Here is a 14,101-nt window from a genome sequence, read left to right on the forward strand (position 1 = left end):
GAAGCTCCAATATTTTGGCTATCTGCTATGAAGAGACAACTCACTGGAAAAGACCTTGATGCTGGGAAAGATTGAGGGCAGGAGGAGAAGGGGGTTACAGTATATGAGATTGTTGGATGGCATCACTGACTCATTAGACATGAGTTTAAGCAAACTCAGAGAGATACTGGAAGATAGGAGAGCCTGGCATGCTACAGCTCATGGGGTCACAAAGAGTCCAACATGACTTGGCAACTGAACAATAATAACAATATTGGAAAGTGAGGAAAATGTTTGAAAATCATGTATCTATATATCTGACAAAGAACTTGTATCCAAACTTTATGAAAATCTCTCATAAATAATAAAAATCAAATTAATAAAACTTATACAAAGGATTGGACAGATAATCTCACCAAGAAGACGTATAAATAGCAAGGTCATGTGTAACAGTTTGCTCAGCATCTTTACTTGTTAGGGACTTGACAATAAGGTAAATTAAAATACTGATCATGCCTAATTTTCTGTTTTATCTGAATTTTCATTTGGTATTTAACAGGAACAAAGATTATATTTTTATTTGTTTGGGATAATTTCTATTTGTTTGTTTCATGTTTTTTTGTGTGTTTTTTTCTGTAAACCTAAGAAATTCACCAAGCTAAATTTCATATCATTAGTACATTTTTAATTTGGGAAAAAGATTCATAGGGACAATTGTTGATTCATTTTTAATGTATTGCCATTCTTGGTGTGATCAACCCAATACTCAAATATCTAATGTATTACTGTGGAGATATTGTTAAGAAAAGCTCAAACCACATAGCTAATTGCTAATAATTTTCCACTGGTTAAAATCAAGACACTGATGCATTTATGTCACAAAAGAATTTCAGTGTCATTATTAACCTCTCTGGCACATATTTGCTATATGTAGAATTGTCCTTGATTACCTAATTCTATTTCTATCCAAATTAATTTTCCCTCAGGTACTTCCTGATATTCTGGGATTCAAAAATCCCTAGAGTTGCATTTTATTCCCCCAGAACCTGACTTTGAGCTTTCTAACAGCTCCTCAAAACCATGTAGACTATTGTGCCTTCAATCTGTTCCCACCTAGCCACTTAAAACTGAGTTTGGGTAGCTACATTACAATTGTAAGTTGGATAAACTAAAGTATTTCCCAAAGGGATCTATGTCTAATTAAAAATGGAGACCTTAAATAATTGGAAAGCATGTTTCAAGGAGAAAATATATTCCTCTGGTACAAACAAGTGAGAGAAAAACAATCTATACTTAGGGTTTCTCTAGTGCCCCTGGTGACAGTAAAATTGTGTGTAGGCAAATGTCTGCTCAGAAAGTTACCTTTTCAGGACACAGTTGTGTGTTCCTCAAACTTGGAGTATTGAGATGCAGAGTTCACTGCATGATCGGGTACCAAAGTTCATTATGTCCCACTGTTGGTGGGAGAAAGACTAGGAGAACCTGTGAACAGATACAGACTGTGCTGTTCTACAAACAGAGCAACGCTCTAGTAGCATAAAGATTAATTATGCACTGAGATAATCTATGACACAATGCACTACATCATTTTCACAAATATATCAACACTTATTTGCACAAGAAACTGTTAGATAAAAAATAATTAAAATTTAACAACCTGCAGTGAGCATACTTTGTTTATGGAAATTTTCTTTTTAGAGTATGATACACATAAAGAAAACATTCTTCTATAAAAGTATAATACAAGAAAATTTTCGATAATGAAAAGATCTTAATCCCAGAACACCAAAGATAAAACATGCCTAGTGTCTCAGAAACTGTCATCCCACCTCTATCACAAATTGATGTCCAATACAGTACTTTGTGCTTCCCTGATGGCTCAGTGGTAAAGAATCTGCCTGCAATACAGGAGACATGGATTCTGTCCCTGGGTCAGGAAGATCACCTGGGAAGAGGAAATGGCAACAAACTCCAGTATTCTTGTCTAAGGAACCCCATGAATAGAGCAGCCTTGTGGATCTATGGGATTGCAAAAGAGTCAGACAAGACTTAGCAACTAAACTACCACCACCACCACAAATTTAGTTTTAATAGTTTGAGTTATATAGTAGTATAATCATAGATTTTGTATTTTTGTTTCTGACTTCTTTCACTCAATATTATTTTAATGAAATTTCTCTACACTTTTGTATCTCAAGGCAGTTCATTCATCCTCATTGTTGTGTAGTTTTCCTAGGTATAAACTTACCACATAGTAATTTATTTAATACAAGAGCATGTGTCAGCATACATGACCTATAAGTTTTCAGTGGAACTGAACATACCATTTATTTACATACTATTCATGGTTGCTTTCATGATTCAGAGAAAACCTGAGGGTTGTGACGAAGTTTATCAACTGTGACCTCTAAAATGTACATTATTTAACACTACTGAAAAGTTTGTTAGGTCTTTAATATGTTGAAGAAAATTGAGTTTAAGAAGAGATTAGTTCTATATTATTATAAATAAAGCAATGAGGAATATTTTGTGTTCATCTTTTGGTTGTCATAGTCGCTCATTTCTTTTGGGTAACATTCAAAGAATTGCATCTTTCGAGTTGTATGACATGTACATGTCCAGCTATATTAGACCCCCCTTAGAGATTTACAAAGTGTAGCAACAAGTCTTGTTCTACTGTTAATATGAAAAAGTCATGGTTGTTCCACATCCTCACCAAGAGTGTCTAATTCAAATATTTGCATCTTGCAATTTTTTAGATTGATTGGTTTGATCAATTTGATCAAACCAGTCAATCCTAAGGAAATCAACCCTGGATATTCACTGGAAGGACTGGTGCTGAAACTGAAGCTCCAATACTTTGACCACCTGATGTGAAGAGCTGACTCATTGGCAAAGACTCTGATGGTGGGAAAGAATGAGGGCAAGAGAAGGGGGCGATAGAGGATGAAATCGTTGAATGGCACCACTGTCTCAATGGACATGAGCTTGAGCAAACTCTGGGAGATTGTGAAAGACAGGGAAACATGGCGCTCCAGTTCATGGGGTCACAGATAATTGGACATGACTTAGTTACTGAACAATGAAGAAAAATCTTTCCGATCAGATCAGATCAGATTAGTCGCTCAGTCGTGTCCTACTCTTTGTGACCCCATGAATCACAGCACACGAGGCCTCCCTGTCCATCACCAACTCCCGGAGTTCACTGAGACTCATGTCCATTGAGTCAGTGATGCCATCCAGCCATCTCATCTTCTGTCGTCCCCTTCTCCTCTTGCTCCCAATCCCTCCCAGCATCAGAGTCTTTTCCAATGAGTCAACTCTTCGCATGAGGTGGCCAAAGTACTGGAGTTTCAGCTTTAGCATCATTCCTTCCAAAGAAATCCCAGGGCTGATCTCCTTCAGAATGGACTGGTTGGATCTCCTTGCAGTCCAAGGGACTCTCAAGAGTCTTCTCCAACACCACAGTTTAAAAGCATCAATTCTTTGGTGCTCAGCCTTCTTCACAGTCCAACTCTCACATCCATACATGACCACAGGAAAAATCATAGCCTTGACTAGACAAACCTTTGTTGGCAAAGTAATGTCTCTGCTTTTGAATATGCTATCTAGGTTGGTCATAACTTTCCTTCCAAGGAGTAAGTGTCTTTTAATTTCATGGCTGCAGTCACCATCTGCAATGATTTTGGAGCCCAGAAAAATAAAGTCTGACACTGTTTCCCCATCTACTTGCCATGAAGTGGTGGGACCGGATGCCATGATCTTCGTTTTCTGAATGTTGAGCTTTAAGCCAACTTTTTCACTCTCCACTTTCACTTTCATCAAGAGGCTTTTTAGTTCCTCTTCAGTTTCTGCCATAATGGTGGTGTCATCTGCATATCTGAGGTTATTGATATTTCTCCCGGCAATCTTGATTCCAGCTTATGTTTCTTCCAGTCCAGCGTTTCTCATAATGTACTCTGCATATAAGTTAAATAAACAGGGTAACAATATACAGCCTTGACGTACTCCTTTTCCTATTTGGAACCAGTCTGTTGTTCCATGTCCAGTTGTAACTGTTGCTTCCTGACCTGCATACAAATTTCTCAAGAGGCAGATCAGGTGGTCTGGTATTCCCATCTCTTTCAGAATTTTCCACAGTTTATTGGGATCCACACAGTCAAAGTCTTTGGCATAGTCAAGAAAGCAGAAACAGATGTTTTTCTGGAACTCTCTTGCTTTTTCCATGATCCAGTGGATGTTGGCAATTTGATCTCTGGTTCCTCTGCCTTTTCTACAACCAGCTTGAACATCAGGAAGTTCACGGTTCACATACTGCTGAAGCCTGGCTTGGAGAATTTTGAGCATTATTTTACTAGCGTGTGAGATGAGTGCAATTGTGAGGTAGTCTGAGCATTCTTTGGCATTGCCTTTCTTTGGAATTGGAATGAAAACTGACCTTTTCCAGTCCTGTGGCCACTGCTGAGTTTTCCAAATGTGTTGGCATATTGAGTGCAGCACTTTCACAGCATCATCTTTCAGGATTTGGAATAGCTCAAGCAGAATTCTATCACCTCCACCAGCTTTGTTTGTAGTGATGCTTTCTAAGGCCCACTTGACTTCACATTCCAGGATGTCTGGCTCTAGGTCAGTGATCACACCATCATGATTATCTGGGTCGTAAAGATCTTTTTGTACAGTTCTTCTGTGTATTCTCACCATCTCTTCTTAAAATCTTCTGCTTCTATTAGGTCCATACGATTTCTGTCCTTTAAGGAGCCTATCTTTGCATGAAGTGTTCCTTTGGTATCTCTGATTTTTTTTTAATCTTTTTTCTTGAAGAGATCTCTAGTTTTTCCCACTCTGTTGTTTTCCTCTATTTCTTTGCATTAATCGCTGAAGAAGGCTTTCTTATATCTTCTTGCTATTCTTTGGAACTCTGCATTCAGATGCTTATATCTTTCCTTTTCTCCTTTGCTTTTCACTTCTCTTCTTTTCACAGCTATTTGTAAGGCCTCCCCAGATAGCCATTTAGCTTTTTTGCATTTCTTTTGCATGGGGATGGTCTTGATCCCTGTCTCCTGTACAATGTCACGAAACTCCATCCACAGTTCATCAGGCACTCTATCTATCAGATCTAGGCCCTTAAATCTATTTCTCACTTCCACTGTATAATCATAAAGGATTTTATTTAGGTCATACCTGAATGGTCTAGTGGTTTTCCCTACTTTCTTCAATTTAAGTCTGAATTTGACAATAAGGAGTTCATGGTCTGAGCCACAGTCAGCTCCTGGTCTTGTTTTTGCTGACTGTATAGAGCTTCTCCATCTTTGGCTGCAAAGAATATAATAAATCTTTAGATGAATCATAATACTGTGTTTATTTACTGTTAACTTTTAATTTGTTTTACTTATTGGAGGGCTAATAAATTTGGATATCCACTTCTGTGAGGAGTCTATGTGATCCTGAATTTGAATAACAAGCCACACTGAATAGCCATGATTAAAAGCCTGTGGCTTCCTGAAACTCATTGTATCCCCAAAGCTTCATGTCATCACTATTGCAGGTTAATACTGCAATAATATTGCAGTCTAGATTAATAGTATAATTTTTTTTGCTTTGAAATTAAATGATTTCTTTTTTTTTTTTTAATTTTCCAAATTTCTAGTACTTTTCAATAGTAGGCATGGATTTAAACATCATGGATGGAGAAGCCTGGTAGGCTGCAGTCCATGGGGTCGCACAGAGTCAGCCACGACTGAAGCGACTTAGCAGCAGCAACAGCAGCAGAGTCATATGTATTTTGTAGACAAAGAGTGTATCAGCTGGAGACGACATTAAAGTTAATCTAGTTGAATTGTTATTTTACACAGGGGGCTCAGAGACATTGAAAAGAAGTTTTGTTTTAAAGTTAGAGTTGCACTGCTACCTGCATCATAGCACATTTCTAGAGAGAGATAACTGGGGACGTTAAATGTTGCTGCCTCTATATTTAACACAGAAATTTGCACTTATTGAATTGCTGAACACTCATACTGCTTTATTTTTACAAATATAGTTATACAGCCAGTGACCCACATGTATCTCTCTGTTTTCTGCATTGGACATATGCTCAAATCTGTCATTGTTGCATCATATTTGTACTTAAGTATTTCAGTGGCAGAGGCTTCTTTTATGGCTCAACACTTAAAGAATCTACCTGCGATTCAGGAGACATAAGAGATGTGGGTTTGATCCCTGGGTCTGGAAGATGTCCTGGAGAAGGAAATGGCAACTCACTGCAGTATTCTTGCCTAGAGAATTCCATGGACAGAAGAGCCTGGAACATTCCATGGGGCTGCAAAGAGTCAGACCTTCCCCTAAATATGTTGTGTATGTAATGTATATACTGCAATATACATATATATTTATACTATTCCTCTGGTAATTTTTTACTGACATATAATTAACACCCAAAAATGTATGCAGTGTTTTAATTTATTAGGTGTCTGTTTATTTTCCTTTTGTGACCCAGACAACATGGAGTGTTTTGGATAACAGTATGGAATGCTCAGTCCTTCAACAAAGAATTCTCACAAATAGGATGAAATAACATAACACTTAAGTAGATGACTGTTCATCACAAAAAGACAGAGACATTAAAACAGGCATGAGAAGAGGAAACAAGGAAAGGAAATTATCATGGAGGAAGTGATGAAGTTGATAGTTGATTAAAAAAAAAAAAAAAAAACTAAGTTGATGGCATCCAGCCCCATTACTGCATGGTGAATAGAAGCGGAAAGTGTGGAAGCAGTGACAGATTTCCTCTTCTTGGGCTCCAAATCACTGTGGAGGGTGACTGCAGCCATGATAGCAGAAGACAATTGCTTCTTGGCAGGAAAGCATTGACAAACCCAGACAGTGTGTTGAAAAGCAGAGCCATTACTCTGCCATATGGTCAAGGATATGGTCTTCCCAGTGGTCACATATGGTTGTGGGAGCTGGACCGTAAAGAAAGCAGAGTGACAAAGAATTGAAGCCCTGGAATGGTGGTGCTGGAGAAGACTCCTGAAGGTCCCTTGGACAGCAGGGAGACCAAACCTGTCAATCTTAAGTGAGATCAACCCTGAATATTCACTGGAAGGACTGATGCTGAAGCTGAAGTTCCAATATTTTGGTCATCTGATGCGAACAGATCACTCATTGGAAAAATCCCTGATGCTGAGAAAGATAGAGCAGAAGGAAAAGAGGACATCAGAGGATGAGATGGCTGATTGGCATCACTGATGCAATGAATGTGAAGTTGTGCAAACTCTGGGCCATGGTGAGGGACAGGGAGGCCAGGTGTGCTACAGACCATGGGGTTGCAAAGAGTCGGACATGACTGAGCGACTGAACAACAACAACGACAGCATGATGATGCACGATACTAATGTTCTGTCCATTGGACTTTATACCCATACTACTGTTCCGTCCATTGGTCCTTATAGCCTTCTTTCCTTCCTTTTATCCAAGCTTTATCAATTAAAATTGACAAATAGCACATATAAGGTATTCAAAATGAAGATCTGATATATGTATGTGTTGTGAAATGGTCACCACTGTATGGCAAGTAAACAGTTCATTAATTCATAGAGTTAACATTTAGAGTGTGTGTATGATGAGGACCATTAACATCTATTCTCCTGGCAAATTTCAAGTTTATAACATAGAATTATTATTTAGAGTCATCATATACATTAGATCCCCAGAACTTAATCACTGAATAATAGTAAGTTTGGCCATTATTACTCATTTCGCCCACCTTTGAGACCTTGGAAAAAACCACCAGTCTACTCTCTAATTCTATAAGTTTGAACTTTTAAGATTCAACATATATGTGAAACTATACAGTGTTTACCTTTATCTGTCTGCCTATTTTAGTCAGCATAATGCATTTATGGTTCTTCCATAAGTGGTAAACAAAGCTTCTTGAATTCTACAAGACACAGTCTTGTCCCTCTCAAGACCCATCTAATTGTCAGATCCTCTGCCCACTATCATTTTGTCTCCCAAGTAGAATAATTGTTAGATCTAAGACTGAATATATCTATCAAAAGATACACTAGTTTTAGATTTTATTTTGGATTTACAATCCTCATTTTTTACTTCATAATGATTTTGAGATTTCTTATAAGTTATATAGTTATTTAATCAATTAATGCCTCTTATTAGCATTAGCTTATATTCATTTGTATAGAAAGTACAGTATATGCCATAGAACATAAAGAGACTCAAAGATTTCTCAGGAAATTCAATAATTCTTAAGGTAGCTGAAATATTATTCAAATAAAAGAATAAACCCGCAAAATTTAACAAAATTAGAAAATTCTGGAAAGTTTTTAACAAAGGGAAAGCACCATATGTAAATTCTTGATACATGAATCGAAGTATGCAATATTTCAGAACTAAAATATTTCTAAAACTTAGACTTTATAACAACAAATTCTCATTTGAACTGTTTAAGACAACTTTGTTTCTCTTGCATCATGCAGTATAAGTGATATATATATATATATATATATATGATATAAACACAAAAACAACAGTATGTGTGTACTTGTGACTATGAGAGTGTGTGAAATATAAACCTTTAAAATCACATTTAAAGTTTCAGTTTTTGCAGGGCCTGTTTCACATCCTTGTTCCTTAGGCTGTAAATCAGAGGGTTCAACATGGGAATCACGAGGGTGTAAAACAATGAGGACATTTTGTCTTCATCTAGAGAGTAGGATGAACTCGGCCTGAAATACATGAAAAATACAGTTCCCTGGAAAATTGCCACAGCAGTTAGGTGGGAGGTGCAGGTGGAGAAAGCTCTGAACCTTCCTTCAGCAGAGTGGATCTTCAAGACTGCTAGAATGATATAACAATAAGAGACAAGGACTCCTGAAATGGAGGTCAGTTCAACACAGCCAAAAAAAATGAATAATGCCAATTCATTGACTCGTGTATCAGAGCATGAAAGGGAGAGAAGCGGAGGTAAGTCACAAAAAAAGTGGTTAATCACATTTGACCCACAGAAGCATAAGCGGAATGCTAATATCGTGTGTATCAAAGTATCTATAATTCCCAACAGGTAAACCCCCGCCATGAGCAGGGAGCACAGCCTGCTGGACATGCTGACCACATAGAGCAAGGGGCTGCTGATGGCCTTGTACCGGTCATAGGCCATCACTGCCAGCAGGAGACACTCACAATCTATAAAGTTAGAGAAGACCAAAAATTGCAGAGCACAGCCACAGAAGGAGATTGATCTCTTTTTGGCTAAAAGATCCACCAGCATCTTGGGGCCAATGGCTGTGGAATAGCAGAGGTCACAGAAGGAGAGGTGGCTGAGGAAAAAGTACATGGGTGTGTGCAGCTGGGGATCCATCCTAATCAAAATAATCATTCCCAGATTTGCCAAAAGGTTAATGAGATAGACAATAACAAACATGATAAATAAGATCATCTTGACCTCAGGCTTATCCGTAATTCCCCACAATATGAACTCAGTTAAGGAGGAGCAGTTTCCTCTTTTCATTCTTCTGTCTTCTTGTCTAAACTTTTGAGGAAATGATCAAGAAAATGATGCATGTAAGGGAACCACGTTGGGGTGTTCACAAAATATCTGCAGGGAAGAACACAATTTATTTCTACAATGGTCTTTTTTTTTTTTTTTAATATTTTCAGCCTGGTGTCTCTAACATCAGTGTTTTTTGCACACTGTTTTGAAGATGTGATGAGATATCAGTTCATCCAAATATCCCTCTTGATACAAGGAAGGTAGTGCTCAGAGGAACTGAAGAGTTCATGACAACAACCAGTCAATCCCCAAAGGAAATCGGCCCTGATTATTCATTGGAAGGACCCGCTGATGCTGAAGCTGAAGCTCCAATACTCTGGCCACCTGTTGCAAAGAACCAACTCATTAGATTCATTCAACCAATTCATTAGAAAAGATCCTAATGCTGGGAAAGATTGAATGCAGAAGAAGAGGGAGCAGAAGATGAGATGGTTAGATAACATCACCAACTCAACTGACATAGATTTGAACAAACTCTAAGAGACAGTGAAGGACAAGGAAGCCTAGACTGCTGCAGTCCATGGGGTCACAAAGAGTCAGACATGACGTTGTGACTGAACAACAACAACACAGGCAGTAGCATACCTCAGAAATTACATCTAAATTTGCACAGAGGTTTCTCAACTGCCTATCTCAGATATTTTTATTATTATCAGATTGATAGCAATACCTCTTTAAAGAATGCCCATTGATCAAGTCATTTTCTGAGTGTGTGCCTGCATGCGTGCTCTGTCACTAAACTCTGTTTGACTCGTTGTGTTCTCATAGACTGCAGCCCTCCAGGCTCCCTATCCATGGGATTTTCCAGGCAAGATTCTTATCCCATAGAGAGGGAAGCCTGGTGGGCTGCAGTTCATGAGATCACAAAGAGTGAGACAGAACTTAGCGACAGAGCATACACTCAGAAAATGACTAAGTCGGTGGGCATTCTTTAAAGAGGTATTGCTATCTATCCGATAATAATAAAAAAGACCCGAGATAGATAGCTGAAAAACTTGGTCTATTTCTAGATGTTCTTCCTAACTAAACTACTGCCATAAGCTCTATAATTTCTCTGAGCACTGTATTCTTTGTATCGAGAAGGATATTTAGATGAATTGACATCTCGTTACATTGCCAAAGCAGTGTGAAAAAAAACACCGATGCTAGAGACAGCAGGCTGGAAGTATATGAACAGCCATTTACTATGCTGAAAAAATTCCTTGGATACAAAATTTTATTTTCATTATCATGTTGCACATAAAACATAATTTAAAATATTTATTATTAGTTTTACAATCTATTAGTATACCATGCACTGGTAGCAATGAAAATAATTGTTATTGATCCTAGTCTTTAGTATTTAGTGAGACATGAAATAAGTAGCATTGAAACCTTTGCTCGAAAAATTCATCACTGCTTTGCCACATGACTTATTACCTATTTATAGAGTTTCTGTTGCCAAAGGGGGAGTCTCTTAAACAACAAAAAATGCTAAAATGAAGTGAAAACCACAGAATCTAACACCTACTATTGCATCTCTTTGGATTTTAATGGACTTTTATATTATAAAAGTGGAAATAGGTTTAGGGACAATAAATGCTCCTGCGATACATAGGTTTCTCTGTCTAGTATGTATGCACTATGTGTCTGTCATATGTTTGCATGCAGATTACATGTCTCTGACATACATAAAAACAGTGAGTGTGTAAGGAATTTTTTCTTTTGACCTTAGTAGCTATGGGGCATCACATGAAGATGAATATGCACATTTTAATTTTTAAATTCACCTGTACAGTATATTTTTAAATAAAAGAGAACAAACCCACCAAGCCCCCTTTAAATTCACCTATCTGCTACTCTGATTATAAAAGAAGTAATATCTTTCCTATAAACCAGAATCAAAATAAATTAACTTAATAGTTATATTATGGATATTAACAAGTACAGAATCTGCCAGTTCTGAGAAGAAAATATTGTTCCTGGACATTAAATTACAGAATGTATTCGACTGAGTAAACAGGTATAAAATGTTTTATTTATAAATTGATTTTCCCCCAAATGTGAATGTTTTTGTCCCATGTTCTTTAAATCAGGACCTCAAAACCTACCTGAGATGAGCTGGTCTTAGGTAGCTGAACAGATAGCAGATAGCATTTTATTTTACTAGGTACATTGGGATTTAAATCCCTGGGCCACTGCCTTTGGGTTTTGGTGTTGTACAAACATGTCATTAATTATGTTTCTGCTTCTGCATATTGGCTCATGGATTCAGGGACAAATTTAGCACAGGATGACCTTGTATACATCAATTATTTAGTGACCTTGTCACTAAATTAATCTAGCATAAGGGGGGCTTCCCTCGTAGCTCAATTGGTAAAGGATCTGCCTGCAATTCAGGAGACCCAGGTTTGATTCCTGGGTCAGAAAGATCCCTGGAGAAGGAAATGGCAACCCACTCCAGTACTCTTGCCTAGAAAATCCCATGGATAGAGAAGCCTGGCAAGCTACAGTCCATGGGGTCCCAAGGGTTGTGCACGACTTAGTGACTAAACCACCACCACCAAGGATTAAGCAGTATGAGTGAATATAGAGAGAAATGTTTCCATAATATATGATGAAAATATTTAAAAACCATACATTTGTATATATGACAAAGAACTTGTATCCAAAATATATGAACTTTCATCAATAGTAAAAAAAAAAAAAAGAAAGAAAACAAAAAGTGAGCAAAAAAAAAATTGAACAAATATTCTCAACAAGATGATAAATAAGCAAAAGGTTAATGCTTAAGAATTTCATTCTTATGTGAATCAGTAGGTATTAAGGCAGTGGCATGGAGATGGCAGTGGAACCCCACTCCAGCACTCTTGCCTGGAAAATCCCATGGGCGGAAGAGCCTGGTGGGCTGCAGTCCATGGGGCCACTAAGAGTCAGACACGACTGAGCGACTTCACTTTCACTTTTCACTTTCATGCATTGGAGAAGGAAATGGCAACCCACTCCAGTGTTCTTGCCTGGAGAATCCCAGGGGTGGGGGAGCCTGGTGGGCTGCGGTCTATGGGGTCGCACAGAGTCGGACACGACTAAAGCGACTTAGCAGCAGCAGCAGCAGTAGCAGCAAGGCAGTGGCAATAAAGCCACAATAAGATAACATGACCTAAATGTTAATGGACTGAAATTAAATACTGATCATAACTAATGTTCTGTTTCATCTGAATTCTCATTTGCGAAATACACAGACTTTCTTATCAGTTTGGGTGTTTTCTCAGTTCTTTTCAATTTTTTTGTTTGTTTTTCTACTTTTTTTCTTATGAATCTGAGAAATTATTTATGCTAAAATTCATAAATGTAGTACATGTATAATTTTGTAAAAGTGATTCTCAATTTTTTAAAATGCCTTTATATATGTCATTGTCATTCTTGCCTATGAGGAGCTCAACACTAAAATGTCACCTGTAACCTGTGGAGACATCATTGAGGCAAATCTCAAACCACAATATGATTGCTAATAATTCCCCACTAAAATTAAGAAGGGCTCCCAGGTAGCTCAGTGGTGGATAATCCAACTACCAATGCAGGAGACTCAGAAGACAGATGCTCGATACCTGGGTCAGTAAGATCCCCAGAGGAGGAAATGGCACCCCACTCCAGTATTCTTGCCTGGAAAATTCCATGGACAGAGGAGCCTGGCAGGCTACAATCCAGGGATTGCAAAGAGTCAGACATGACTGAGCATGCACACACACACACACACACACACACACACACACACACACATGTGCACACACACACACAAAATCAAGAAACTGATTATGTTTCAAAAGCGTTTTGCTACCATTACTTCTCTGTTACACATATGGTGTATGTAAAATTGTTCTCAATCCCCTAATTCTACTCCTATCCACATTAATTTTTCCCTCAGGTACATCCCTATCTTTATGGATGCAAAAATCCCTTGGGTTACATTTTGTTCAGCCAGAAGCAAGTGTTAATTTTTTGACAGGCCTGCTCCTCAAAAACATGTGGACTAACATCATTTCTATCTTCCCCCACATAACAATTTAAACCTGAGTTTGGGCAGCTACATTATAAATTGCAAGGTGGGTAACCTAAAATATCTCCCAATGGGGTTGGTGCTTCATTAAAAATGGAGATTTTAAGTAATCAAAAAACTAAGGAGAAAATGTATGCTTCAGATACAAGTGAGGGAAAAAAAGTGATTAGGTTTTTCCTGGTGCCTCTGCTGACACGAAAACAATTTTATGTCGGCAAATACTACCCAAAGGTGATCTTTTTTTTTTTAATATAATGGTCAGTTCCTCAAACCTCGAGTAGTATGACAGAGAGCTCATTGCATGGTCTGGTATTAAAGTACATTTGAGCTCCCCGCTGCTGTGAGAGTGACCAGGAGAGTCAGCGGGTGGACGAACGCAGTGCTGTTCTACAAGCAAGGCAGTGCTTTCAGTGATATAAAGATTAATAATGTACTGAGATACTCTGACACTTATACTCTACATCAATTTCATAAGTCTATATGAATAATCATTTTATATAAGAAAATTTTAGACTTAAAAT

General features: G+C 37.9%; 1 protein-coding gene across 1 annotated transcript; it reads right to left on the reverse strand.

Moving 5' to 3' along the window:
- Window positions 1-8,581: 8,581 nt before the first annotated feature.
- OR5W26 (olfactory receptor family 5 subfamily W member 26) lies at window positions 8,582-9,502 on the reverse strand. Its single transcript, NM_001390020.1, has one exon. The coding sequence runs from the start codon at window positions 9,500-9,502 to the stop codon at window positions 8,582-8,584; it is 921 nt and encodes a 306-aa protein (NP_001376949.1).
- Between the last annotated feature and the right edge of the window lie 4,599 nt (window positions 9,503-14,101).

Source organism: Bos taurus, chromosome 15 (assembly GCF_002263795.3).
Source record: "Bos taurus isolate L1 Dominette 01449 registration number 42190680 breed Hereford chromosome 15, ARS-UCD2.0, whole genome shotgun sequence".
In the NCBI taxonomy this organism is placed as follows: Eukaryota; Metazoa; Chordata; class Mammalia; order Artiodactyla; family Bovidae; genus Bos; species Bos taurus.